This window comes from Dacryopinax primogenitus (assembly GCF_000292625.1).
Source record: "Dacryopinax primogenitus strain DJM-731 SS1 chromosome Unknown DACRYscaffold_8, whole genome shotgun sequence".
Classification (NCBI taxonomy): domain Eukaryota; kingdom Fungi; phylum Basidiomycota; class Dacrymycetes; order Dacrymycetales; family Dacrymycetaceae; genus Dacryopinax; species Dacryopinax primogenitus.
Window position 1 is genome coordinate 364,481 of NW_024467205.1, and position 27,720 is coordinate 392,200.

The 27,720-nt window shown below is 49.5% G+C and overlaps 9 protein-coding genes across 9 annotated transcripts; 5 read left to right on the forward strand and 4 right to left on the reverse strand.

Moving 5' to 3' along the window:
* Window positions 1–236: 236 nt before the first annotated feature.
* On the reverse strand, window positions 237–2,004 carry DACRYDRAFT_21912 (delta-sterol C-methyltransferase). The gene is made up of 8 exons (XM_040772601.1): window positions 1,964–2,004; window positions 1,656–1,794; window positions 1,507–1,601; window positions 1,187–1,454; window positions 1,052–1,137; window positions 923–1,003; window positions 546–872; window positions 237–493 (listed from the first exon to the last, which is right to left on the reverse strand). Exons 2-8 carry the CDS (start codon window positions 1,786–1,788, stop codon window positions 449–451), a joined length of 1,035 nt encoding a protein of 344 aa, XP_040629066.1. The 5' UTR covers window positions 1,789–1,794; window positions 1,964–2,004; the 3' UTR covers window positions 237–448.
* A 190-nt stretch (window positions 2,005–2,194) lies between these two features.
* Window positions 2,195–3,202, forward strand: DACRYDRAFT_21913 (uncharacterized protein). The gene is made up of 2 exons (XM_040772602.1): window positions 2,195–2,877; window positions 2,925–3,202. The coding sequence occupies exons 1-2, from the start codon at window positions 2,395–2,397 to the stop codon at window positions 3,117–3,119; spliced, it is 678 nt and encodes a 225-aa protein (XP_040629067.1). The 5' UTR covers window positions 2,195–2,394; the 3' UTR covers window positions 3,120–3,202.
* A 133-nt stretch (window positions 3,203–3,335) lies between these two features.
* DACRYDRAFT_107108 (uncharacterized protein) lies at window positions 3,336–4,626 on the forward strand (the record flags this gene model as incomplete). The annotated part of the gene is made up of 5 exons (XM_040768409.1): window positions 3,336–3,558; window positions 3,618–3,789; window positions 3,836–4,149; window positions 4,197–4,513; window positions 4,567–4,626. 5 exons carry the CDS (start codon window positions 3,336–3,338, stop codon window positions 4,624–4,626), a joined length of 1,086 nt encoding a protein of 361 aa, XP_040629068.1.
* Window positions 4,627–9,555: 4,929 nt separating this feature from the next.
* On the forward strand, window positions 9,556–10,356 carry DACRYDRAFT_88643 (60S ribosomal protein L10; the record flags this gene model as incomplete). Its single annotated transcript, XM_040776869.1, has 4 exons — window positions 9,556–9,645; window positions 9,698–10,081; window positions 10,132–10,232; window positions 10,281–10,356. The coding sequence occupies 4 exons, from the start codon at window positions 9,556–9,558 to the stop codon at window positions 10,354–10,356; spliced, it is 651 nt and encodes a 216-aa protein (XP_040629069.1).
* A 903-nt stretch (window positions 10,357–11,259) lies between these two features.
* On the forward strand, window positions 11,260–13,736 carry DACRYDRAFT_107110 (uncharacterized protein; the record flags this gene model as incomplete). The annotated part of the gene is made up of 3 exons (XM_040768410.1): window positions 11,260–11,657; window positions 11,716–12,713; window positions 12,769–13,736. 3 exons carry the CDS (start codon window positions 11,260–11,262, stop codon window positions 13,734–13,736), a joined length of 2,364 nt encoding a protein of 787 aa, XP_040629070.1.
* Window positions 13,737–14,002: 266 nt separating this feature from the next.
* Window positions 14,003–15,262, reverse strand: DACRYDRAFT_107111 (P-loop containing nucleoside triphosphate hydrolase protein; the record flags this gene model as incomplete). Its single annotated transcript, XM_040768411.1, has 6 exons — window positions 14,003–14,117; window positions 14,173–14,269; window positions 14,426–14,457; window positions 14,515–14,768; window positions 14,818–15,079; window positions 15,126–15,262. The coding sequence occupies 6 exons, from the start codon at window positions 15,260–15,262 to the stop codon at window positions 14,003–14,005; spliced, it is 897 nt and encodes a 298-aa protein (XP_040629071.1).
* A 1,694-nt stretch (window positions 15,263–16,956) lies between these two features.
* DACRYDRAFT_51780 (trimeric LpxA-like protein) lies at window positions 16,957–17,631 on the reverse strand (the record flags this gene model as incomplete). The annotated part of the gene is made up of 4 exons (XM_040775057.1): window positions 16,957–17,249; window positions 17,298–17,350; window positions 17,402–17,495; window positions 17,547–17,631. Coding segments are annotated over 4 exons (525 nt in total), but the record flags the coding sequence as incomplete, so codon positions are not given.
* Window positions 17,632–17,852: 221 nt separating this feature from the next.
* DACRYDRAFT_21916 (Pkinase-domain-containing protein) lies at window positions 17,853–19,373 on the forward strand. Its single transcript, XM_040772603.1, has 7 exons — window positions 17,853–17,958; window positions 18,010–18,034; window positions 18,087–18,282; window positions 18,335–18,511; window positions 18,562–19,023; window positions 19,079–19,181; window positions 19,239–19,373. Exons 1-7 carry the CDS (start codon window positions 17,892–17,894, stop codon window positions 19,274–19,276), a joined length of 1,068 nt encoding a protein of 355 aa, XP_040629073.1. The 5' UTR covers window positions 17,853–17,891; the 3' UTR covers window positions 19,277–19,373.
* Window positions 19,374–19,537: 164 nt separating this feature from the next.
* Window positions 19,538–27,600, reverse strand: DACRYDRAFT_21918 (uncharacterized protein). Its single transcript, XM_040772604.1, has 36 exons — window positions 27,246–27,600; window positions 27,105–27,192; window positions 26,864–27,051; window positions 26,647–26,814; window positions 26,469–26,597; window positions 26,371–26,421; window positions 26,268–26,321; window positions 25,962–26,216; window positions 25,771–25,917; window positions 25,467–25,720; window positions 25,297–25,417; window positions 25,175–25,247; window positions 25,065–25,128; window positions 24,866–25,013; window positions 24,672–24,816; window positions 24,500–24,617; window positions 24,408–24,450; window positions 24,286–24,360; window positions 23,816–24,229; window positions 23,582–23,768; window positions 23,507–23,532; window positions 23,432–23,452; window positions 23,246–23,383; window positions 22,664–23,198; window positions 22,425–22,611; window positions 22,281–22,378; window positions 22,015–22,230; window positions 21,891–21,963; window positions 21,719–21,837; window positions 21,386–21,670; window positions 21,190–21,339; window positions 20,916–21,144; window positions 20,760–20,867; window positions 20,607–20,707; window positions 19,783–20,547; window positions 19,538–19,731 (listed from the first exon to the last, which is right to left on the reverse strand). Exons 4-24 carry the CDS (start codon window positions 26,806–26,808, stop codon window positions 22,896–22,898), a joined length of 2,928 nt encoding a protein of 975 aa, XP_040629074.1. The 5' UTR covers window positions 26,809–26,814; window positions 26,864–27,051; window positions 27,105–27,192; window positions 27,246–27,600; the 3' UTR covers window positions 19,538–19,731; window positions 19,783–20,547; window positions 20,607–20,707; window positions 20,760–20,867; window positions 20,916–21,144; window positions 21,190–21,339; window positions 21,386–21,670; window positions 21,719–21,837; window positions 21,891–21,963; window positions 22,015–22,230; window positions 22,281–22,378; window positions 22,425–22,611; window positions 22,664–22,895.
* Window positions 27,601–27,720: the final 120 nt, after the last annotated feature.

Genomic DNA, 27,720 nt, shown 5'->3' on the forward strand with positions numbered 1-27,720 from the left:
AGAATTGATCAAAGAAAGTGGGATATGCACAGCAACGGCACGGCAACGGGCAAAACGACCCCCAAGGCAACGCACACACACGGCGACGACCAAGGGTCTGACAGCCACCGCATGAATCTGCACTGTCATTACCGAAAATTAACTAATCCAGTGTTCTCCACTGAATTCAACACACGTCGCATTTTTACCCCCTTCCGGGTGTGCACTTATAATCATCACGACATCTTTCTCCCGTTCTATGTCGTTGCAATTACGATAGTTTTGTAGGACTGAACGTTTCAGGCATGCCCAACATCGCCTTCACATCTGGGCCCCTTCGGACCGTTCATGATCGATCACACTGCACTCAACACCGTAGTGCACGGACAGGGGCAAATGTGTCAAGCGTGATTTCTCTAGCGGGTATATACGGAGGGCGAAAAAAGTCCTTTGACACAATTGTGTGCCTCTACTCGGGTTTGCGGCTGATGAACAGGAGCATGGGAGTAAATATCTGTCATAAATGTATCAGCCACCTCATGGTTCGCATTTGTACATTCGCATACCTTGATCTGGCCCCCTGCTACCAGCCCTCTTCCTGCCCTCTTCAATGACTCGCCCACCTCTACAGTGCCTTTGGGTACGGCGCCGATCAACTCCAGAATCCAGAGCGCCGAATGGGTAACGATTTGGCCCGACCAAGTGCTACGCCACACTGTGAAGTAGTCCCACGTAGTCTGAGCTTTGCTGAGATCGCCCTCCAATGGATAATACCACGGAATCGGATCCGGACGGTCCGCAAGGTCCTCTTCATGCAGAATATCGAAGCCAACGGTCTTCAGCGCTTCGCGGGCGTCGGCACTTGTCCTCATTTCCGGGATACCGTCGCCAATCTAGTATGCCTCAGTTCATGTAGAATGACCATCTCGGTATCATCACTCACCTCGATATCGGTTGCGATCCGTTTGTGGGCGAGATTATTCGGTTGATACCGGTCTGTCATCGTCCATTCATAGACACCAAACTGGGCAGGTCAACGTCTGTTGGTAGCAGGCATACGAGTGACACATACTATTCCACCAGGCTTCAATACTTTCATAATCTCTCCGTAGATACCCTCAAAGCTTGGCGCATGCACAGTTGCCTCAATAGCATATACTGAGGAAACTGAGTCTTTTGAAGGTGCGGAAAGAACGCATGTTCTTACCGGCATCAAAGCTGTTGGACCCGAAGATCTCCTCGAGCTTCATGAAGTCACCCTTCTGATACCTTATCTGTTGGGAGAGCTGGGCTTCCTCAGTGTACTTGCGAGCACGCGAGAGCTGGAAATCGTTGTTATTGATCCCTACTATCTTGACGTCGCTGAAACGGGCGATCTCGCGGGCCGGACCACCAACACCACATCCAACATCGAGAACACGCATGCCTGGACGAAGCCCCATCTGAGCAGCAAGATAGTGCTCGTGTCTGGCCAGCTATAAAATCTATTTAGGACACTGTGCATCTCTCTCGTCGAGATGGACGTACCGACTGATAGAAACCTTCGCCTTTGTAAAAACGAGAGAAGTGGAAGCTTTTCCCCCAAGCGTACTCGTACAACTCTGTGGCACCATCATAATAGCCTGAAAAGATATATCAGAGGCATGGAGGCGCATCGGGCAGAGAAAGAGCTCAACCGTTGATGAGCTCGGTGTAGTTGTTCAGCCGGTGGTCCTTCTCCGCCTCTGTATCGGTCTTTGAATCCTTTTCCCAGTAGGAGGTGTAATTCTCCATCCTCCCCTGAGACCGGACATCGCCCTCTTTGCCCATGATGCTCTAAAACAAGAAATAACATGAGCAATCCGTATGAATCGTTCAAACAACATGGGGCAAAGAAAAGGATTCAGAGACTTGAATGATACAACCCATCGTCAAGACGTCGTTGAAAAAGATTAGGTCCTCATCATAAAACGTGTAGACAGTGTCCAAGTAGAAAGGTACTCACAGTTAAAGAGTGCAGGGGAGGAATGGAGAGAGACGAAGGGGGTAAGGAAGGAGAGACGAAGGAATGGATCGGTTCATATTTATTCACACAGAAATTAAGGAATGGAAGGCCGGATGCAGAACTTTTGGGGACGAACCACCAGCTAGGAAAACCCCACTGATTTTCAGAGAGACCCTTGACCCGGAGGCCGCTGCCGTCATGTATTTTATGCCTTGCTGCGCTATTCCCTCCAACGCCGCATCTTCGTAATCATCATGGCTTCGTCGCTCAAGGCTTACCTTGCTGAGAATTACATGTCAGGACCGAAGGCAGACGCCATCCTCGCCCATGAACAACCCCGGAAGAAAAAACGAAAACATGCCGCTATTTCCACTACAGGATCTTCCTTGGTTGTTGAGGACGCCGTGCCATGGAAAGCCCACGAAGAGGCTATGGACGAAGAGGATGCACCGGAGTTCGTCGAGGAATCGAAAGGCTTCAGAAAGAAGAAAGGAGGAGGATGGCAAACGATCCGGGAACCCTCTCCACCCGACGAACAGCCCCAAGTTGTCCTTCCAGACGGTAAACCGGTAGCACCTACGCGCACACGTCCTAAGTCACGGTCTCCTTCTCCCGTTGTTGATGCGACGGACTTAGAGCAGGAAACTGTGTATCGAGATGCCTCTGGGAGGAAAATTAATCTGAGCATCGCTCGAGCGGAGAAGAAACGAAAGGAAAGGGAAGAGGCTGAAAAGATCGGGCGCCGGATGGAGTGGGGTAAAGGTGTTATTCAAAGACAGGAAGCAGAGCAGAGGAGAAACGAACTGCATGGAGGGCAGCAAAAGAATTTTTCAAGATCAGCGAACGATACGGATATGAACAAGCACATGAAAGAGGAGCAGAGATGGAGTGACCCTGCAGCAGCATTTTTAACGGTCAGCTTAACAGGCCCCAATTCTGCATCCACTGATGTTGCCCTCAGAAGAAAAAACTCGGTCCCAAGCGTCCTGCGTATTCTGGTCCATTACCCCCTCCCAATCGGTTCTGCATATTGCCTGGATATCGATGGGACGGAGTGGATCGAGGAAACGGCTTCGAAAAGAAGTTGTTCCAGCGTCAGAACGAACGGCAGCGAACCGGGTTGGAGGCATATCAGTGGAGCGTTGACGACATGTAGACAGTCCTTTCTTATGTGTATTCAACCATACAACACCAGTGCATCAGTGTATAGTAAGTAGGCTCGCGATGAATGGAAGTGACAAAGTTATCATCACAACACCATATTACTTTTGATGCCGTTCTGTTCAGACCCTGGGCGCTTGTACACAAAATCTGGGCGGCTATTTTTATTACCTTAGTGCTCATACTTTTACATTGATGTACTTGCGATAATATGGAGCAAGTGCAATACCATCAGGAGCAGATGCTCCCAGAACTCAAGGATCTCGTCAAGAAAGGACTTTTTTCTCCTGTCGAAGTGAAGGGAATCGTCAAACGCAGAACCGCTTTCGAAACATCACTCGTGAGGAGAGTCGCCGACAGAGCCGATTTTTTGCGCTACGTCCAGTACGAAATGGGGCTTGAAGCACTTCGGCGGAAGCGGCTGCAAAGATTGAGTCGGTCATTTCACACTCTGACACACCTTTTCCTTACGGCTGACACTCTGCGTATGCAGAAATCAAATCGCTTGTTCCAAGTATTTCGGACTACGCAATCATACGAAGGCAATATTACATCTTTGAACGAGCCGTGCGCAAGTTCAAAGCCGACGTGAGCCTTTGGACGCAATATATAGAACTCGCTAGACAAAACGGTGCCCGTGGTCTCGTGGGACGGCTCTGCGCCCGGTGAGTGATAGGTCCTCGGGATGGCACCAGACTCACCCGGTGCCAGCGCTTTACAGTTGCACCCAAATGCACCGTCACTCTCCCTACTCTCCGCATCCCATGAAGTCGTGCAGGGATCGCCGTCTTCGGCACGCTCCCTCCTCCAGCGTGGACTACGGTTCAACCCTGAATCCGTAGAGCTATGGACAGAATACGTCAAAATGGAGCTAGGGTACATAGAAGGACTACGACGGAGATGGGACCTTCTGGGCATTCAAGACGGGGCGAATGCCCCCGGTATACCGGGTGAAAATAATCAGGCTAGGCAACAGGTTTTGGACGGAGCTGTTGTCAGAGCAGTTATAGACAGTGCAACAAAAAGTGAGCCGGGCCAGCAACTATCCCCCGCTTCATTGACGCAACCACAGGTTTACCTGTCATCGAAATGTTCAAGTCTCTGCATGATCTCTTACGAATTTGCACGTCTCCCCTGGTTCCATCTCTCACCAGTCATCTCTTAGAGCTCATGAGAAATACTCTGCGTTCTTCCCCCGAAGCCATGATGCTGCGAGCTGACATCATGCTGGACGGTGCTTCAGATAGTGATGCCTTCGTTGATCGTCTGAAAGTCGCCAACGAGGAGCTCACGGGAGCGATAATGGACCTTGGTCCCCGAATGTCTTATCTGTATTCACAGTGGATAGATAACTGGGTGAGCAGGCTGAAGGGTGACAATGCCGAACTTGTGCGTCATGTGTGAGACAGGAACATATATCTCAGCTAACATGACTCCGTTAGGCCGAGTACCTTCAACTCTCTCTACGGAAAGTCGTTCGGCGTGAAGGAGACCCTCGTTAGAGTAACCAGTACATACCACATAATACAGCTTTTGCTCCAGACAATGGCCTATAAACAGCGTGAGCTGTCGGGTGTTGGGGCTTGCGTATCTTCCAATTAGCTTACCCAACATACTCAGCATGATCTACTCGGGGATGAACGTCTTAGCCAGCTTCATGCAAGTGCGATGATCAAGGCTCGACACAGGAGCACAGGCTGCATGCAAGCCCAACCACGTCGGACTAACAGCTCCATTAAAGCAATGAATGGTCCGCCCATTGACCTCCCCCCATTCCCTAGCCCTGCACCTGGAGCCCAAGGTTCCTCAGGCATGCTACGGTTCAAGTGTGTAAAGCGGCACCCTCTGATCCCCCATTGTCTCAGTCCACTGGAGCAGCTCTGGTCCGGTAAGGACCTAGATTGGTGGGTGAAACTACTCTTTCCGCGATCCTGCAGAATGTGTGAGAGGGCGCATCCAACCGAGCGCCAAAGCAAGAGACGAATCAGCGATGTGCATCCACGCGTATCCGACTGAGGGCATAGACAGGGGCAGAGGGGACCATCGCAAGGGTGGGGAGAGTGAACGATGTGCATGAGTCAAAAGGGGGTGAATGCTCGCGTGTTCCGAATACCTGAGGAGTTTAGAAGGTGTGCATACCTCCAAGCCTGACCTAGGCAGGAAGGAAACGGAAAATAGGTGTCCTTTGTAGGTGGAATGGGTGTCTTGCTCGCCGAACTCTTCTCCGGGTCCACACTCAAGCGCCTTTGGTACCAGACCGGCGAGGACCAGGGCTGACTGCAGGTGGAAACTGCTCTTTTCCTGACTCTTCAACGAGGTGTACGCATGTGTGTCCGACCGAGCGCAGGTAGGCGGGCATATACAGCAAGCGCGCTGCATTGGCAGGAAGCTCCAGTGGGGGTTGGGATGGGATTACAATTGGGAGTTGATGGGAGGACCAGGTGTCTGCTGCAGACGGGACGGAAGCCACCATTTAAGACACGATGGGCAGAGACCATAGAAACTTTTTCTGGAGGGTGGCATGGAGCTCAGCCGACGCAAAATGCACTTTAGATGTCGTCCGTGATGAGATCAATGTACACATTTGATGTAGTGAGCAGAAGGAACGGTCGCAGGGCCGGCTTGACATGAGGATGTGATTTTGTTTTTTCTCAAAAAAAGACAAAACAATAAAGGCCACCCAGGAACACTGAGCAGAAGGTGGCAGGTGTACCTGACCATCTATCTCCCAGTGGGATGAACAGCCCCTTCATTGTGTTCCTTGCAATACACCCCTTGTCTCCATGGTGAGGAGCAAAAATACTGACTGGGATATTTGACATTGCACAAATAGAGCTGGAGAACCCACCCAGCTTCTCATCCATATCCTTCTGAAGTATGGGAATGTGCCCAAAGATCTCAGTGAAGCCCTCCAGGCTGACCTCCTAGTAGAGGATTGCATCTACCTGAGTCATCAATAATACACAGCTTCCTCTGTGAGGACAACATGATACAATGCACAAACATAGGACAAACCAATTGTTGTAGTAGTAATCAGACAGGTGGAAACTCAGCTGGAAGGAGATGACAAATGGATCCATGGAGAAAGATGATCAATGTTATGCCACCAGTTGCCAATGTTGGAAGTTGTACTCTATTCTGCAAAGTCTGGGATGCATGTGATACCAGCAATAGACTGAAGATCTAACAAGTCCTGGGAGGTGGGAAGTGCAGGAATATGACTTACATTTGGGAGCCCCTGATGGAGTACTGGTTGACATCAATATCCAGGCCAGCAGGGGATTGTGGAATCCAAGGTCTTTACTGGGACTCCCAGGGTGGATATGATTTGGCTATAGGTAATGGCATGGTGTTCAAAAGGTAGAGGAGGACCTTCTGCAACAATGAGATGACTTCATAAACTGCTTGTAGGTTCAGAATTTCCTCAGAGATCAGGGCTGAGGGTTACAACTGCTGTGCTCATATAGTTTGTGGTTGCAAGCCTCAAGAGCCTGACTAAGTATAATCATTTGCAGACTATCCTTTTCTTTGGGTTCTTGTTTGGGCCCTGCTATTCTTCTGTGCCAGACCCAATACAGGTGAAAGTTATAATGTGCTATTGTTGGAACAAGATGTCTTGCACCAAATGACTGCTTACATTCAGTCAATATGCAAGAAAAATCTGCACTTCAACCATGTCTTTAATCAGGCACTGGACTGTGCTTACTGAGCTGTCTGGAGATGTTAACATCTACCCACTTCATCAGATCAAGGCAAGAGATTCTTGCCAAGTATCCACCTTGCCCCCTCCCCCCTCTCACTCTACCTACAACTTGGATTGGTGGGTGCCTTTCCATAGCCCTTAAAACATAGATTCATGATTGTAAACATATTTGTAAGCAGAAAAGGGGGGCTCTGCAAAAGGGCACCCCCACAGCCATAAAAATGTAAATGCTGTGCATCTCTCCTCAATCCTGGTCATGTGTGCACAGCCTCTTGCGATGCAGGAGCTAAAGACACATGCAGATTTGATTTGGATTGATTTTATGTGTCCCAGAAATTATTCTGAGGGGTCTGACCCCGCAAATAATTTTGGGTTTATGCAGACTGGATGCAGATCTATGCACAACATTTGGCATTTCAAGAAGCTGCTTGGTAAGCAGGATGAAGGCATGCCGGGTTTTTACACATTCTAAATCATGTCCTAAAAGCTATGGAGAAGTGTCCAGTGTTTGGTGACTGCTAGACCAAGTACTCTCACAAGGCTGATACCTGTCTCACCATGAAGAAAGCACAACCATCAGACCCACATGGAGAATTTTTCCATTCCTCTAATCAGTGTTCCACTCATTAGTCCAGGTCTCTGCCTCAGAATCGAGGTCTTGCAGTTGACCCAGCATTACATAGTTGGTGGCAGCTGTAAGGGTCCCCCTTACTCATCTATTTGGTTTGCTTCTGTTGCTAGGCCCTAGTCTACCTTTTTCCGTGTCCTTTCCTCTCTCTGCACCATCATCACCAAAAAACTGTATTTTGACATTTTCTCTAATACAGAATGGTCTTACCAGTATGTCTGAGTGATACTTCATCACTGTACTGTTGTCAGCAGAGTAGAGCTGGAATCAGATTACTACCAGTGAAAGGGCCTCAGTATGGGCCCTCACTGATGGTCTAGTCAGATAAAGGATTTTTCATATGGACCAAAAAAGGCCCAAAAGAAAAGAAAGTGGTTGACCATCATGACAGGGTCTCTACTTCCCTGTCTGCCAGCAAATGCACCACATAATAGCCATGCAGGTGAAAAAAAACCACAGCATAATGATCACTCAGAGTAGGAGGCTCACCAAGATCACCCTGGTTGCATAACAACCAAGTAATATGTATATCCTCGCAAGCAGAGGGCAAGCAAAGAAGATTGGTTTATATATGCATAACCAAGAACCTTGAGGAGAAAAACCATGAACAACCCTCATACTAGTTTTCTCTTGAGTTTGCCCCCAGTAAGCAGATACAAGTGTGTATGGATTCATTATTAGCTGCTCTCTCCTATGTCAGTGAAAGCTGAAAAATAATGCATGTAGCAGAGTACCAGGAGTTGGGTCATTTGATATGTCTTATGATAAGGTGGAAATGGAGGTTGTCCACACATGTTTATTGGAGCATTTGAATGACAAAATGGGGAAAGAGGATTAGAAGGGGTATCACATGCTGCTGGAAGGGCCTTGGTATAGACCCTCACCGATGGTCCAGTGTGACTATTGTAAGCTGACTAATACTTGAATATCAGATTTGTTCATTAGAAATATATGACACTTCAGTGTACTTGAGATCTATGTAGGGGTAGCATTTGTGCAGACAAGGGCAATTTACCTCCATACTTTCTGAAAAAGGGGAGAGTGCTCCCCTATGCTTTTGTAGTGTTAGGGTACTCATTAGGATTCCATGATCCAGCAGGTTAGGGTTAGGGTTAGTGGTAGGGTGATAGTATCATCTTGGTTTGTTATCAATATCTTTCAATATTTGGTAAAAGTAGGGTCCTCTGCCTCCAATCCATCAGCCTTGTCTCCTCTATACTCGCGTACACCCCCCAATGACGCTCTCTCTATCAGGTTCAACATGCACCTGAACTCGGTTATTCATCAGAATCCGGTCCAGGCGACGCAGCTTGTGTTGGCACCCGCCTCTCTCCCATGAGGTGGCAGGGGGTCTCTCTCTGGGAATACAGCACGTTTGACCTACGTGCACGGCCAGCTGGTATGTATGTGATGATGATTGGCTTTCCATGCACCGGCTATCCCAACCAAACACCGAGTATCAGGCATTACCGTAGGAGGGCGGGTATACTAGTAACATGAAGTATGGCAGGGTTGTGTAGTCGCGCACAGTGTCTTCCTTGTGCTACACGTCCGTCGTCCTCAACATTCCTCGAGGTGAAGGCAATGTCGGCTGTAAGGGAATGGCCAGGCCTATTGGCAAAATGAGCCGATCATAAACTTGTTTCCATTCCTTAGTCGCGGATCCGTCAGCAAATAAATACCCTGTCGGATGACATTTCTGACGTGATTCAACCTGCTGGATAGTCCTGTATCAGGTGTCTTACTCACCTTGAGAGTTTTCGGGTGGTAGTCATCGGCGTTAATTCTGAACCCCATGTGTCGACTCATCGTGTGTCAGACCCAATCGCCGATGGTGGGGGGAAGGAGGCAAAATTGTTTCCGGCTGCTTGCTCATCCTTTCCCCTGTCTCGAGCCATATATCTTGGAGCTGCAGTGACAGCTCGCAGCATCGATCGTTTCCTTGTCCCAGTATTCAACAACAATCAATTCACGTCAACAGTAAGCATTCTCGCATCTTGCTGTCCACAACCCAGGTCGCAATCACGACAATTCGAGGTTGTTGGGGCTGGATTGTGCTGTCCGTTCGTGGATGCAGTTTGCTCACTCAGATGCACAGAAATGGGTCGCCGTCCCGCTCGTTGTTACCGCTACTGCAAGAACAAGCCCTACCCTAAATCGAGGTACAACCGCGGTGTGCCTGATCCCAAGGTGAGTGAAAAAACTCTTCGAATCATGCTGCGTGCAACTAAGTGCCCCGAAGATTCGTATATACGATCTTGGCCGCAAGAAGGCTTCCGTCGACGAGTTCCCTTACTGCGCGCACCTGGTCTCTGACGAATATGAGCAACTTTCGTCTGAAGCTTTGGAAGCCGCTCGTATCTGTGCCAACAAGCACGTCGTGAAGACTGCGGGGAAAGATGCGTTCCATCTCCGCATGCGCGTGCATCCATTCCACGTCATTCGCATCAACAAGATGCTGTCTTGTGCTGGCGCCGACAGGCTGCAGACGGGCATGCGTGGTGCATGGGGCAAGCCATATGGGACGGTTGCGCGTGTGAACATCGGCCAGATCATCATGTCGATCCGTTGCAAGGACGCCAATGCCGCAGTTGTCACAGAGGCGCTTAGGCGTGCTCGATACAAAGTGAGCTGCATCTGACATTGTTGTCCTCGTTGGCTAAATGTGATTCGCAGTTCCCAGGCCGTCAGAAAATAATCGTTTCCCGCAAGTGGGGCTTCACTAACGTGGACCGAACGGATTACGAGGCGCTGAAGGCCAACAAGGGCATGATGCCGTATGCCAATTCCTTTTTCCTCTGTGGCATTCTCTCACGCTTTCATAGTGATGGTGCTTATGTGCAGTTCATTCGTCCCAAGGGAAACCTGGAGCAGAACTTGCGTCTTCAGCTGCGTGTGTGATGTATGTAGACTATTTGCGCTTTAGCAATGTCACGGTGTCCAGCAAGATAGCGAAATGGTCCAGTTGACCAGTCAATTGATGTATCCCTCCTATCTCCACGCACCTATATGCAATGGGCGTCGTCGGGTGGAAACTGGGGGATAGAGCAACTCGATGCTACTTCAGACAGCAACCAGAGTGTACCTTCTACACTATGAATGGCTTACGAAGTCTAGCCACATTTTCCCGTTCTTCAGCAGGGAATGTTTTCGAAGAATCAACTCTGGATTCACACTTCCGCTGCATCGGCCAGTAAAAGTTAGCATGTCTTGGGTACTGGTGATTCATTGTCCAAGGGATGGCGGGTTATAAGCGCCGAAGTGCTCGACTCTCTGGTTCCGCAAGAGTGGTGAGAGACCTGTGGGTGAAGAGGGAGGTATTCAAGGCTTGGCCAAATGCACACCGTTGTGGAGGAAGCAAAGGATGGTAATGGTCTGTACAGGGGGAGGGGTAATTAATACTGATGACATATGGGAAAGAGAGGTATGCGTTGGGGAAGCCGGATGATTGTTGTGGTATGAGGCAGGCGCTCGATCCTGATCCCTGTCGTTGCTTCCGGCTCATCGTATCTGGGGAAGCAAGAGGGCACAAATCCACTCTGCTTCTGTCAACCACCAGTCTTCCCGTCGACGACGAGTCGGGTAGAGCGCCAAAAACGTCCGACAGACATTCTGCTAGGACCGCATTTGCCATACATAGCGGAAGGCCGCCCTCGTGCACCGGTGAACCTGACCTCTCGTCACCTTCCTTTCCTTGTCTTCGTGATCATCGTCTTCGTCTCCCCGTCCCTCTCCCCCTCTCTCTCCCTCTACCCCCGTGATCTTCTCTCTCAACACTGCAGAGCTTTCAAATATCAACCACACATGGAGGCATTTCCCCAACTCTACCTCGCCTCTGGCTCAGCAGATGGCGTCTTGGCGCCTAGTTATCGTGCTCCTCACCAGTCTCTGGAACACTCGCACCCATCCTCCTCGACAATGACAACTCCGTCTAATTATCAATCTGAGCTCATGCGCCCCCTCTCCTTCCCTGTTGGGCATCCCGAAGAGGAGTCATCCGGGACTCAGCTTGCTTCAGCATTGGGCATTAGTGCCAACACATTCTCAAACGATGTCGCATTCCAAATACCCAGCTTTCTTACCGGTCCTATGGGCACTCCGGGTGGAGGAGCGGACATTTTGCACGGCAGCGATATGAGTGGGTTTGGATTGGAGCAGCCGTGGTTTCAAGCTAGTGCGGGTCCATCAAAACCAAATCTAAAGTACGCCAGTTTTCTCCAAGGTTGCCACCATTCCACATTTAACATACTATACCATCAGCCTAAGCATCCCGATGGCCAAGTATAGGATATTGCACCCCTCGACCAACAGCAGTGCTCCAATATTCCAGCGCGTACCAGCGTCCGCGGCACCATTTGATTACTCTGCCGTCCAAAATTATCGCCATGGGCAAGAACCCACGGACGCCGCACGGATGAAGTCGGTGTCCTCCCAGACCTCGGAGGACCCTTCGCCGCCTGGCAGCTATCATTCTCCGGCACTAGTCCTACCTTCGAATGGATTGCATTCTCATAGCGGGACTTCCGCCAATCCGTTTCAAAGCCTGCAGTTACCTATTGATCCAACGAGCCAGTTTGGTCTATATTCGAGTTCAGGGTTTGATATCCTCGGCATACTCACACGAGTGGTTAACCGACCCAACCCGATCATCAATCTTGGCCCAGTCGACTTTTCATGCAGTTTTACCGTCGTCGATATACGCCGCTACGACTCGCCCATCGTCTACGCTTCACCATCATTTTGTAATCTTACCGGTTACTCGCAGGATGAAGTTCGAGGTCGGAATTGTCGTTTTCTGCAATCACCCAATGGTGTCGTCTACAAGGGCACGGCGAGACAATACACAGATCAAGCTGCCGTCGCTCACATACGCAAATCGTTAACCGCTCAGAAGGAATGTCAAGCTTCGCTTCTGAACTATCGTAAAGGGGGGCAGCCGTTCATTAACCTCGTTTCTGTTGTGCCAATCTCTTGGGGCGATACGGAGGACATCGTGTATCATATTGGTTTCCAAGTGGATCTTGTTGAGCAGCCCAATGCAATTCTCCACGAAATGCAGAACGGAAAGTACGTGTTCAACTATTCAGCGTTACCACCCTCCTTCACCGACGATCGACATCTTCGCAAAGAAGCTGGCGTCGCTCCTGAGATGCGTAACATGGTTCAAAGCATGGCCTCACGTGCCATCGGATCCCCGCAAGTCACCGATGAGCAAGTTCTGCAAGAGCTTCACAATCTTCTCTTGGAGGATGCCGATGGTTCGTATTTTATTTTATACGTGATTCCTGTGCTATCGCTGAATCGCGTGTCCAGATTTCATCCATGTTCTTTCGCTCAAAGGCAACTTCCTTTACGTGTCTCCATCTGTTACTCGCATCTTGGAGTACTCTCAGGACGATCTACTGGGAAAAGCAATTTCTGACATCTGTCACCCCTCAGACATTGTATCTGTGCTCCGTGATTTGAAAGATTCGTCCCACTCGCTGCCGGAGGATTCTGTGACAAACGCTGGCAGTCGATCACCCGCTTCATCTGCCAAGCCTGTCCAATTGCTGTTGCGCGTGCGTAGAAAGTACAGTGGTTATATCTGGCTGGAATGCAACGGACGCTTGTATGTTGAGCAAGGCAAGGGTCGAAAGTCGATTGTCCTGACCGGACGGAAGAGGGAGATGCCCCGTTTGGCATGGTCAACTATCGCTCGTACGGGCGGTATGGTTGAGCGTGCTGTTTGGGGCAAAACCTCGGTGGACGGACATTTCCTCAGTGCCGGTATCAGTTCATTCTTGGAAGCTGTGGGCTGGTCTGCGCGGGAAATGGTCGGGACAAGCATGCTGAATGAATGGATCCCGAATGAAGTCGAACGTGAAAATGTCCTGTCAATAATGACGCGCACGGGAACGACCGGCACTCCCTCCCGGGTCTCCTGTCACATGGGGCCACCGAACAGAAGTGTCGTGGCTGTGACTATCTGTTTCTATCCGCAAGAGGACGCGCCTCCTGATTCGAGCCTTGACGTGTTGGCTCCCTGGATGGAGACGGCCCCGGTTCGAGCGAGGCGTCGACAAACGGAACTCATTTACCAAATCACACCATATGCAGGGGAGACGGCTATTCAACCTTCCACCGAGCTTGTCTCCGCGAACACGAACCTGTTCACGGAACTGGAGACCGCACGTAGCACAAGTTTCCAGTACGAATTCCAGCAAAAGCGCAACGAGAATGCAAATATGAAGGCGGAGATCGACGAACGATCGTGTAATAGAGCTCCGAGAAAGAGATAGATGTGTGGCTTCCGTCATGCTAGCAGCGACATGGAGGGCGGGCGGAGCCTGGCATTGGCTCACATTCTCTTTCATTCTCAGGTTGCACTGTCGTTGTTCTTTTGCAGGGACTTTCTCTATGTGTTGATTGTACCAAGTGTATATTATTACTCCGTATTGAAGACATTGACGCCGTCGAGCCCTCGAGGGACCCTTCACACCTGCTGTCTGGTTGTCTTCGATACACACAATGACACGGACGTCTACCCTTCATTTGCGTGATATGTTTATACGGTAGAGAACGCCATAGCCTGCGAGTTATACATGCGGGCATATAGGCCCTCCTTGGCCAAAAGGTCGGAATGTGTGCCCTGTTCAAGAACCTGCCCAGCCTCCATTACTCTTTCCGTGGTCTTATCAGCATCTTCACGTTTGCTGTGGAATCCGCTCTACTCACATGATTTTGTCGGCTGTTCTGGTTAAATGACCAAAGCGATGCGTCACAAAGAGCATGGTCTTCTTACCGCGAAGATCGCGGAGCCGTTGGAAAAGGTCTACTTAGTATCAGTATCATCTCTTGCCGCTAGTGAATCTGACAGCTTGCCGTATTCCGCCAGAGGATCCAAAGAAGCAGATGCTACAGACACTTTAGTAGGCAATTACCGAAGTGAGGGTTGTGTGGTTACGCTCATCGTAGCACAATAGCCTACACACGTCAGATGATCGCATGAATGTTCTTGAACTGTGTCGAAGTTTCATCAGAATGTCCCATGGGTCATGTGCATAGGCGCGTACTCACAGGGCGAGCTTTTGCCACTGTCCTCCGCTGAGGCTTGTGGCCCGATGCTTTTGTACTTCCTTGTTGGCCCACTGGCTGAAGCGATCATCGCCTGAATGAATATGAAAGGCACTGGGGCCCTTCAAACGGGTCCTAAACCCGTCAGCTAAATCTCTCTCGATGAATTCAATGGCACCCCCCGATTCGGCAGCCTTGAGGATGCGGTCGTGATCCTCTGCGTGTTCCGGATCACCTAGTCCAATGTTTTCCGCCACCTGTTGAGCATCAGGCACCTTGAATGCCTTTCGAAGGATGTCAACTCACAGTCAACGGAAAGAAGGTGAACTCCTGAGGCAAGGTGGAGACAAGGCGACGATACGCCGTCAAACGAAACTGCTGCACGGGATGGTTTTCCACTAGGATCATACCACCCGTGCAGTCATACAACCGGGATATTAGCTTGACGATGCTGCTCTTGCCGCTGCCGTTGCGGCCAACGACAACGCAGAGTTGCCCCGGCTCAATCGTGAAAGACACACCCTCCAAGGCAAGTTTGCTGCTTTGTGGATATTTGAAGGTGACATTTCTGCTGCATGTCAGATCTGCCGCTCGATCTCAAGTGTTAGACGAACTTGAACTGTAGTGACAATCCAGCGGGATCACCTGGAAAGTCTGAAATCTCTTCGTCACCATCAGGAACTTGATTTTGAATGTCCGTGCAGCTGTACAAGATTCGAATGCAGTCGAAGTGTTGTTCCAAGCTCTGCATTCAGTACATATGTTATCGTCAGTTGCAACTGCACACGCTGGAGCTACCTGCGTGGTGCTCGCTAGGTTGATGATCTTCTCAGAAATGGAGTGACGGTTTCCCGGAGAAGGGCGAGCCAAGTAACAGATAAGGAGATCGACGGGGCGTTCAGAGCACTCAAAGCAAACAGGACCTGATTCGTTTCAGCCAGGTGGTGGAGCCAGATTTATTCATCAGCTCACCTGTGGAGAATCTCGGCAGACCTCGGAGAGCATTTGTCCAAGAAGCCTAATGAGAGATGGTCGCTGTAGGAATTTCACAGCCTGATTGAATGAAAGGGCCGAATCGCCGAGACGGGTCTTCATTTCTCGCGCTTCTACATACGGCGATTAATTAGCGACTGATATTGTCATGAAAGTAGAGATGCACTTTTAAGTACATACGACTGCAAGTTATTCATTACGATCTCCTCCCTATACATAGCCTTGTAGGCAAGTTCTCGGTATCTGGATGGACAGTTTAATCGGCTCAGCAGTCAGGCGAGAGGGGCGGGCCTCACCCAAGTAAGCGTAGATAATCATTGTTATCAGATGTTGCATAGAAATCTGCGACTTCTTCTCATATCAACTCATTATTCAACGCGGAAGTCTGCTCACTCCAAGTCCAGTATCCCTTTCGACCTCGTGAGAGCCATTGCAGCGCCGGCGCTGCCACAGTAAGGATCAGATAGATACCTCCTGCATTCTGCTGCTGCAGCCTTGTTCCTAACACAGAGAGTTGGCTGAGCAGTTGAGTCAGGACCGATGCGATGCGAATGAATTCAGATACAGTACGCCACGCTGAGCTGTATGTGGATGGTGAAACAAGAGCTAAATCGTGCTGAACTTTGGGATCACTGAACGTGACATTATCCAATCGTAAATGGGCTGATTCAGGGAATCACATGTCTGTTTGAGCTCGCAAGGATCGAACGCTTCACCCACCGTAGAGTAGATGCTCTTCAAAAAAGGCCTGTATCTTGGTATTAAGCCGTGCACCGCATACATTATCCCTGAGAGAACGTGAGAGTGAGCAGTGGTTGAACACAGATTCTAGGTTTACACCAGGTGAGGAAGGAGCCGTCCAAAAACAGTGCACACTATTCGGGCTGAGGCATACCAAAGTAGATCTCTCTGATCAATATCCCCCTGTTCTACGGCCCTTTGAACAATAAGAAGGAGTTGAGAGGAACAGTAGATAGAGGCTGCTGGAACTAGAGCATTCATCGCGTTTCCCAGAATCCAGAGAGCAAGCCAGAGCGGTGAAATTCGAACCAAGTCTCTGAGGAAACGCCGGAAGTAAACAGGAATAGAGGACCATTTATTTGCAGAAAAGGTGGGAAGGTCTGAGACAGTGAGCCGAGCAGTAACAAGCTGCCAAACGCCAACTCGTCGTTGACGCACAGTGGGATTGTAGTCCTTTTCCGACGCAAGAGCCCTGGGCCATGAAAGTGGGACAGACCTCACCACTCCGCGCCGTTTCATACTGCAATAATACCAGAGGCGCTGCGAGCTGTTCGAGGTAGTATGCAAGAAAGCAGTAGTCCTATGTAGGTGTGCCGTTGAGGAACTTCAAACAATTTGCATGCAAGAGCAGCGCTTGCTTCCGCTGCGACCATACATATGTAACATTAATGTGTAATTAACGAGGGACGCCCAATGGCCTGCATCTTCTATTCAATCGACATCTCCCTTCCTCTGACGATTAAATTTAGGCAACAACTCCCGCAGATATTCCGCATGCTTCTGGCGTAGAGCACGCTCTTGCTCGGCCCCTTGTCCACTCCATGTACGACGTTCTGAACCACCTTCGCCGTAGACCACGGTGTACTCAGGTAAAAGCTCTGGCATAGGCGGTGAAAATATGACAGCCGGCTGAATGACACAGTATGAAGATATTGAAACTGTGTGGTGGACTCTGGCTCGTGTTCCAATTAGGTTGCAGTTCCCGATGGATGGGGATTCGGTTCCTGCCACGGCGTTTCAGTCGATAGAAATATCGCAGGCTCAGACTTTACGGGAGTTAATTTCAAGATGATTCTCATCACCGATACGCATAGTCTCTTTGTGTCTGGTGACGGGGGTTGTTTCGTTGATCAATAGGAAAATGTTATCAACTTACTTGTTCACGATGACAACCCCTTCTTCTATGATACAGCCAGACCCAATGATGATAGGACCAGCAATGGCATATATGGTCACCTTCGGGTGAACGACTGCAGAAATTCATACCCATTCAAGCGATACCTCACAGGAATTCATCTGACCTGTATTGGAGCCGATTGTCACGTCTCCTTTAAGATCGACATCCGAACAAACAACAGCCCTCGAGTGAATCGTGATCCGGTCCTTTCTGAGCTATGTTGTTCAGCACAGATGTGTAACTCAGTCTTGTTGAGATCTACTCACGGTGGCATTAAAGAGCTTAGTGGCCGCGTGTCGGCGGCTGTACAGAAGTGCACCGCGTGGCGAGGTGCTTCGACACTGTCAGAGCATGGGCGGTGCTAAAGCCCATTGTCTACGTTTTGGCCTTTTCTTATATACTTGATCCACTCTTTTGTTCTGAACGACCACGAACCCCATCACCCTCAGAAATCCGCCGTTGACGTATCATGGCTGCGGCCGGAGATTTGGGCAGCTTTCGTCCTGGAGAGCAGTACCAGATCCAAGAAGTAGTTGGTATGCGCATTCTTGCAACGAATGCGAAACATGAATGCTGAGCAAGCTTAGGCGAGGGAGCCTATGGCGTCGTGTGGTAAGTACGCCTGTTCCATGCATTTCCTTTTCTTGCTGACGTTCGATAACAGCTCTGCGGTGGATCTTCGAACTGGCGGGAGGGTTGCGATCAAAAAGATAACCCCATTCGATCACTCGATGTTCTGCCTTCGCACTTTGAGAGAAATCAAACTGTTACGGCATTTCAAGCACGAGAACATCATTTCTATTTTGGATATAACGAGACCGCAGAGCTTTGAGAGCTTCAACGAAGTGTACCTCATACAGGTAAGCCGATGTGTGGACTTGCCCTGTCTCTCCCTGCTAACCATTGTTTCAGGAGCTAATGGAGACGGATATGCATCGCGTCATCCGTACTCAGGAACTCTCAGATGATCATTGTCAATATTTCATCTACCAAACTTTGCGGGGTCTGAAAGCCCTTCATTCGGCCAACGTTCTACATCGAGATCTCAAACCGTCGAATCTTCTGTTGAATGCTAATTGCGACCTCAAAGTATGCAAATTTATTGCCTGGCGGTGTCTGTAGCTTATATGGTCTCGAAGATATGTGATTTTGGTCTAGCACGGTCTGCTTCCCCCCCGCCTGGTGTTCAGCTTGATGCCGCCACATTCATGACCGAATATGTTGCTACAAGATGGTACAGAGCCCCGGAGGTCATGCTGACATTCAAAGAATATACTCGTGCTATTGACGTTTGGTCGGTTGGATGCGTGCTAGCGGAGATGCTGAGCGGTAAGCCCTTGTTCCCAGGACGGGACTATCACCACCAATTGTCCATCATTCTGGACGTTCTTGGGACGCCGAGTCTCGATGACTTTTACGCCATCACCAGCTTGAGGAGTAGAGAGTATATTCGTGCACTCCCTTTTAGGAAGAAGAAGCCATTCACACAACTCTTTCCGAATGCAAACCCCCTGGCTGTTGACTTAATGGAACGCTGCCTTACATTCAATCCGAAGATGCGAGTTACAGTTGAGGAGGCGCTGGGACATCCATACCTAGAGGTGAGTATCAGTCTTTGAGAGGGTTCGAAACCTGTCTCTCTAATTTCGTTTCCAGCCTTACCATGACCCTACCGATGAGCCTGATGCGGAGCCGCTTGATCCGTCTTTCTTCGACTTCGATTACACGAAAGAGCCCCTCAATAAGGAGCAGCTCAAAGGTTTGTCGCGGTTTACTTTGATTTCCAATTGCTCGTCAGTTCTGATGGTAATGACAGTTCTTATATATGAGGAGATAATGCGCGATTCGATGTGATAAATTGTTATATCCCCGCTCACCGTGCCTCATGCCATGTACTGTGATACCCCGCATCTTGAATTAGCTGTAACGTAAACCATGCCTCTTGCAATGTAACAAACGTCCTCTGCGAAAGAACGGGGTGTGCCGGAAGTTTCCAATGAAAGTGTTGCTTCCCGCGAACAAGGGTCGTCAGTTCGTGTCTTCTAATCGTCATCCACTGTCAAACGAACTCCCTGCTTTTACAACTCGATGCCGGGCAGGTCTGTGGATCCCTCGACACCTATATCGGCACCACCACATAGTGCTGGCCGCCGTTTCAGGGGATTGCGGTCTCCCATTGATCCCCACAACATCCCATCTCCAACAGTCGTGCAGGAAACTGATCAGCGAACCTGGTCCAACAGACCATTTTATACGCTCTCAAGTGAGCAACCGCCTCTCGCGACTTCGGACTACGTTGCTATTGACCAAGGTATTGATCACCCACATCCGATGAGGTCGATGCTAAGCATACCCCTGACAGGCAACGCTTCCCCGCGATTCATTAGACTCACTTCCTACGCGGTTCCGCACAGCGCCGATCTTGCTGCAGCCTGCGAATGGCCCCTTGGAGCCGTGATCCAACCATTTGCACCTTTGCATCCTGATGAAGAAGGTGTACCTGTTGTTGATTGTGGAGAGGCTGGTCCACCGCGGTGTGGGCATTGTCAGGGATATATAAACCCATTTGTCGAATGGGTAGACGGTGGTCAGCGATGGAGGTGTAATATGTGCAGAGCATTAACCGACAGTAAGCTAGTACTCAAGGAGTGAAGTTCTCGGTGATCAGTTCTTGCATAGCGCATCCGTCATATTTCAGTCACCTGGATTCCGCTCAACGTCGCCAAGACTATGCAAATCGCTTGGAACTGCAGAGAGGCACGGTCGACTTTGCCGTAACTAGCGAGTACTTTGCTCGGCATCATCCCCTTGATCTAATTGACAAGTCCACATCTCCAACTTCCACTCGGCACAGGAGCGTTGATCTCAACGATCTAACAACTTTTCTGCGACCTACAGTCAACTCGCGAATTCGTGCTCCAGAACCAGCTCGTCACATTTTTGCTCTGGATGCCGGAGCAGATTCAATTCGATCCGGATTCTTAGCATCCGCTATATGCGCGCTGCGTGAAATGCTCTATGGGAATGTGAGCGACCCATTAGCGAAGGCGGCCTTTCCGCGTGGAGAGGGATGCAAGGTAGCTTTTTTGACGTACTCCGATACTCTGCAGTTCTTCCATCTCTCAGTAAGATTATCTAGCAACGCTCGATATAATAATACTTACAGCTGTTTCTCCTCTTCGAGGAAAGCCAGCCCTGCAAGGACCGACACTATTGGTTGTCTCTGACGTGGAGGATGCCTTTGTGCCTTTAGAGCAGAACTGGTTTGTAGATCCAGACAAGTCTAGGTGAGGGATTCTGATTAACAGCGCATGGAGATGGATTTACGCAGAGTGACAGAACTCATATCGAATGCGCGCTAAACATGATTGCTCATCAACCCCTGGACCATGCATCGTCTTTATGTGCCACAGGATCTGTGGTCAACGCCATCCTGTCTGCAATGGTATCTTCATTTAGTTCTGTTTCTCTCAGTGAGACTCACTGTGACCAGGGAGGAACCGGTGGCCATCTCATACTTTTTACTGCCGGATTGGTTACGACAGGTGCCGGGGTATGTATGAGACGTGATGAAACGCAGCTAGTGGGAACGAAAGATGAAAAGATACTTTTTCGGCCACATGACATTTTCTGGCCGAATTTAGCAGAAAAATGCGCTCAAGCTGGTCTCGCGGTCGATGTATTCGCTGCTTCACAAAGTCCGATGGACCTTGCAAGCATAGGTGGGTTGACTTTGTCTCACATGAATACAACCTGATGAAAATTAGGAACACTTTGTGAATCGACTGGTGGTCGCATCTTTTTCCATCCAAGATTTGAACCAAGTAGGGACAGTACAGCCCTGGCTTCAGAATTAAGGCACATCATGCGAAGTTTCACTTGTTATGATGTCACAATCAAAGTTCGATGCACGAACGGTACTTCTGTTTATGGGGTTTGGATGGAAAGCTGATGATATCGAAGGATTGCGAGTCACCGCATGTCATGGAGCCTTCTACTCTGCTGATGCCACTTCGCCTGCTTACGCAATTATGCATGGGTCGAGTTGCTTCGCAGCAGAGCTCAAACACACCAGCGGTCTTACCCCTGATTCCACTGCGTATCTTCAATGCGCGACATTGTACACCACGAGGGATGGCCGACGTCGCGTCCGTTGTCAAAACTTAGCAATGGATGTCAAATCATTGATAGGAGACATATTCGCGAGAGCCGATTTGACTGCAGGACTGAGCTTACTCTCGAAATTGAGTCAGTATATTTGCGTGCTGCAGTACACAATTGTCTGATGTGATGCAGGCGCCGTGCAGATCGGTAGGAGGAATTTACCTGAGATTAAAAAGAACCTTGTGGAGCAATGCGTCCTGGCCCTTTTCGCCTATCGAGTGAACTGCTCTGCGGCAACGGCACCAACACAAGTTCGTACCTCTCTTTGCGTTCTGCACAACAACGCTTACATGAGATGGCACAGCTCATACTTCCTGAGGCACTGAAGACGCTACCAGTATTTATATTGTGTCTGATTAAATCCAAGGCCCTCAAGGGTGCGCATGGCACCCATTTTGTTACATTCTATTGATTGATCATATATGAAGGTTTAAACGTTATCTCGGACGTTCGGTGTCACAGCCGCTGGCAGCTTCTTTCAATGCCGATACCATCGCTCATCAACAGTATATATCCTAAGCTATATGCATTGCATGATCTGGAATCTACAGCGCTCATGCCTGGATCGGATGGTCGCATTCATCCGCCAGCCCCAATGCGACTGAGCTATCTTTGGATGGAGTCTGGCGGGTTGTACTTGATAGGTCAGCGGACATCATACATTCCTGATGCATCTACTGAAAAACACCCCTAGATGATGGAGAAATCAATGTCCTGTGGGTCGGTGGGGCCGCAGTTGACGTAGTGATGCGAGATCTGTTCGACGTTGACGATTTTCTGAATGTTTCGAAGGTGATATATGTTTGAAGGATGCGTACAGCTATTGAGCTCAGCCTAGACTCCACTACCTTCGTTGCCTACGCTCCTATCACAACAGGTCAAGCATCTACTTGAATTCCTGGCTTATCGACGAGGTAGACAAGTGCCTTTGCTCATCGCACGGCAGAACTTGGATGCGGCCGAGTTGGAGTTCAGCAATGTGCTTTTCGAAGACGAGAACAACGACGGAATGGCCTACACCGATTGTACGTGTTGATTTTATGTTCCAAACCCGAGTCCGTGAATCAGTTTGTCCAGTTCTCTGTGAGATCCATGACCAGATTAGGACTGGGCTGAAAAGCGGCAAGGGATCATGGAAATCGTCCTCGTGGTAATCAAATAAGGAAGGACAATGCTCTGGTGGAATTGACAATCAATTAGCAGAACTCATTTTCTGTATGACGAAATGAATGTACAGCTCTGGCTTGTCTTTGCCAAAGAGAAAAATAAGTATGGACACGGAGCACGCGAGTGAGATAATGGTGACCTATCAAAGGTACATTGCCGCGGTCCGTTCCATGATTGTTAAGATTCCACGGGCTCGGACCGCGTCTTCATCAAGCTTCACTGAACGGTTACCGACCTTGAAGAGGTATGCAAAGTCGGCCTGAAGATCAATTGGTACCGACGATATACGCCGCCTGGCCATCTTCGTTTCGAATTCATGTGCAAAGTCGCGCGAAATCTCTTCCGCGCGTTCGACTACGGCTGTCGGTACCCCAGCCAGACTAGCCACATGAGTACCGAAGGAAGAAGTGGCCACGCCATCTATCAATTTGTACAAGAAAACCAGCTTTCTCAAGTTAGCGTTAATCATGGTCATCTGCTTCAACCACATACCTGCCGCTCATGTTCATCAACAGTAGTTCCCATGTGCATATTCCTGATGTTTGGATGCTTTTTCTCGGTGAGCGTGGAGTAATGGGTTGCGAAGCAAGATAAAGCAAGGGTATGGGTGGCAAGATGATGTAGAACAGCCTGCAGTCCTCGGTCAGTATCAGCTTCTGGGGTGTCGAATGAATGTACTCCGGCGATTGCCATGCCATCCTGAAATGAAAGTCATTAGCATCTACACCCAGGTTGCTGACGTTTTAAACCCACGAAGGTGGAAGTACCTCTGCCCAACTCTGACTTTGAATGAGTCATATGCGCAACGATCAACGCGATCCAACATACCGTCGAGAATGACTAAGGATCGCGGAGTAGCGTCCCTCAGGATCTTACAGCATTCATCTAATTCTACTTTGAACGTGCTCGCGTTGGTGAACATGTTGTCGTATGCACCCATACGGGTCAAAATAGCGTCGACCGGTGCCAACTTCGCAAATGCTGCGGGAACGTACATCCCAAGTTGAGCCATAATCTGAGCGCGTCAGCTCCTCCCGGGAGGAAATAAGAACCGCCGCTTACCACACCTGCAGCTGTCATGCGCATCAATGTGGACTTGCCACCCATGTTGGGCCCGGTTAACAACATGATTTTCTCTTTGTCACCGCCAAGCTTGACATCATTTGGAATGAAGGGTCTGTCTGTGAGAAAAGCAGGATGTCTGAGTTGCTGAAAGTCGAGGAAAGCATTATCCGATTCAACAAATTGAGGTCGACAGGAAGGTTCACCCAACGCTTGTGAACTTTTCGCAAGACTGAACAAGCAATCCAGTTCAGCGACGACTCTGACAGCACGGAGCCAGATATCCCTGTCTTGATCGAACTCGTTGAACAGCTTCAATTTATATTGCTTGATGACCTCTTTCAGTGTTTCCCGGGCTTCTTTAAGCTTTCGGATAGTACTCATGAGGTCTGGCACTTGCCACCTGTGCACTGCCTGGAAACAACCAGTGAGTTACAGTGGCATTAATCAACAAAACTGACAAAACATGCCTTGGTGCCACCACCTTTTGTCCAGCCTTTGGGTATACCTTTGAAGGACGAAGGGGCCTCGACTAGGTAGATCTCCTACGCAAGCTCTGAGAAAGGATTCGGGATGTGCTTGATCGACAGACCTTTGTACCCAGAGGGCTGTGCCAGTAGACCAAATTGCTGAAGCTGCAGTTCCTGTTAGCACGTGAGGTTGGATGATGCTTCGGGCACTTACTTGAGTTTTTTCTTCAGGCTATCAAGATCTTCCTGAAGCCTTGCCTCCAAGCGATCAATCTCTGCCTGGACTTGCTCGTAATCCGAATCTGCTCCCTGAACAGGATACAGGAGATCATCTAGAAGCAGTTCGGCGTTCCAATTTGAAAATATGACAACTTAAGTAGTCGTACCCTTTACATGGTACATGCCTTGAATATGCCTTAGGTGGGGGGAAAGATCCGGCGCAGAGCTCAGAAGATCTCCTATACTCCGAGAAGAGAAGTCATCCGCCTCTTCAGCTAGATCAGAGAAGCCCCTTTGAACCTGACGAAAAGCCTGAGACAGGGTGAGCACAGCGAGATGGTTCGGATTAGAAATAACACACTTCAATCAATTTCTCGAAGTCCTTCGTTTTGCAGGTCCTTGCATGAACACGTGACACCATTCGTTCAAGATCTGGCAATCCTCTTGAGAGCTTTCCAAAAGTCGCTTCAAATGATGGACGGCTCATTAGATCATCCACCGCATCTAATCTGACCATTAACTGTTAGAGATGCGCCTTGATGCAGATTAACAGCGCTGACCGTGCATTAATTGCCTTGACTTCACGGAGGGGCATGCACAACCAGATACGGAACAAGCGCTTCCCTGGCTTCGTATGAGTTAGTGCTTTCACAACTTGAGAGGGGTTTACCAAAAGGGGTCACACAACGATTGAGGAGGTTTAAGAGCGTCCCTTCATCGGTGCTTTCACTGTTGACGAGGACCTATACGAGGTTGAGGACGAAAGCTTTGAGCCTCACAGAGCTGACGGACCTCGATATGCGCTAAAGTCTGGCCATCCAGGACCAAACCCATGCCACGACGCATGGGGTCGTAAATGTTGAAGTTGCGCATGGTGAGAAGATCCTTCCCCACGTTGAGCTGACCCAAATACCTGACTGCATTGAGGTCGAAAGAATGCAAAAGGAAGAGATTGGGCTGACCAGATCATGCCACCCAAAGCCTCAACAGCCGTCACCTCTGTGACGACAGTACGTATAGCAGGTGGTAGTCCACTTAAGTCTCTCCCCTGAATGACACTGCTTGAATCATTCTGCGTGGCAGGGTAGAGGTTCACAAGCTCATCGAGTGTGCGCTCGTAGGACCAACTCTCCAAAGACGGTTTCAGTGCAGTCCACAGACAAGACCCCGGTACAACAGTCCTCAGCAAGCGAATGGTCGAAATTGACAGATTATCCTAGGGCATCATTAGTATGAGTCGTCCATGTAAGAGACGCGTGAACGTACCGTACAGTGCACTACCTCTTTTGGCCTCAATTGACGCATTACAGTTTCGAGACGTGTCTTGCAAGCATCATCCTCGAAGCAACACAAGTTAAATTCTCCAGTCGCTGCATCTAGAGTGCAGATGCCGAAGGTGTTGTTCTTCCCCTCCTATCCATTGTCAGCGTTGTTAAAGCATTTGTTAGCTAGTTCACCTTGATGCTGACACAATGCCCCGCTTCGTCATCAACCATGAGTTCTGGATCGACCAAAGTCCCGTTGGTTAGAACCTTGTTCAACTCTCGTCTGACGATTTCCTTGCCGGATCCCCCGGAAGAATTACCATGTTTTGCAACCCTCATCTCTGCACCAAGCTGAGTTTCCACTTGATCGACGCGGCCAACTTTGTAGCCCTTGGCTAGAAATTTCGCTGCCCAAAAGTTGAACGAAGACTCAGGTACGCCAACCATCTGTTTGCCGTCAGTGGACAACACAAGAAGCCACTAGAACAATATCAGGACCTTCATCTTTACGCGATCGGTGAGTTTCAGGTCAAATTCCCGATGACCAATCTCCTGTTCAATGTCAGCATCACTCGCCGGGAGAGAACGGTAGGTCTCTCACCGCGTCCTGCTCATACAGTTCGTAGAATTTGCCTTTTTGAAACATAAGCACCTGCACGACAGAATCAATGTAGTGTCCACTGGTAACATGTAACTTACTGTATCGTAATGATTTTGCTTTATTTCCCAAAACTGCTTCTCAAATGGGGTAAAACTGGCCCACGCGTTCTTTGGGATGAAAATTGTGCGAGGATCATATCCGTCTTCCCCAGGGCGTTTACCCGTTTTCTGAACCGACTTTCAGTGACGTTGCATGAGGCGATGGGGATGAACGCACATCGTGGACATCTTTTAAAAACTCGAAGTAACCCTCTTGAGACTTCTTCTGTGCTCTGAATGTTTGGGCTCTCAACTCAGCCGCGGTGAGGAACTGATTGCTTCCCCCCCCACCCCTGCTGAATTCGCCTGACGAAGAATCTGGGCCCAAAGAGCTTGCCATAGGTTGCTGCTCATGCTTATTCAGCATATAGGGGGGGAGGACAATGACCACGGACCTTAACGCCTTTCGGAATGCCTCGGGCCTTCGATCTCTTCGGCGCCTCGTACTCTCCTTCATCCACAACGAAGTCAGATTCAGGTTCCGATTCCGACGGAACAAATGCATCCTCATGTGCTGTTTTGGAGGATGAAGGGGAGGATCGTCTTTTTTTTTGTAGTGGCCTCGCACTCCGTGTTGACTTCACTGGACAACATAAATGAGCCCATAGCCTGTTTGGGTAAGGTCAAGTAACATGCCAGGTGCTTTCGCAGGAGGAATAGCAAATATGGCGGGATCTATGTCATCATCAGAGTCTTCAGCTACGAGCTTGCGCTTGATCGGCTGCTGAGAAGACCTTCAGTAAAAGGAGGCACCTGTCTACCAACGTATTGACTGACTGTTGGGGTGGTTCTGGCAGTTTCATCAGCATCAAGCATGAGCGTGTCATGCCCATCGGTGTCGGTAGCCTCGGTCAAAGGCGAGTCCGCATCGAATGGACTGCTATTGGAAAAAGACACGCTAGGTATGGTTGATTTCGCATTTGGGGACTGCTTTGAACTCGTCTGTTTCGCGGGCTCAACTTGGCCAACCCGCCTGGTGCTTGAGGACGTGGACTGGCTTTTGGCAGAAGACGGAGATGGATCTGAGCGAGTTGGGTTATTTTTAGGTGTTAAGAAGGAGAACAGTGTCCTCTGCTTCAAGCTGGGGGTATCTTTGACAGGCATTCTGCTGGCTGGCTGTGTGACACAAAGTCGAGAGCAAGGTGTGGTCGACACCGTACGCACCAGTGTAACGCGCGTCTGGTTGATGCATCTGACACGTTTTGGTCCCGCTCACGCGATTGAGAAGTTTGTCGTACGTACAACTACGTTA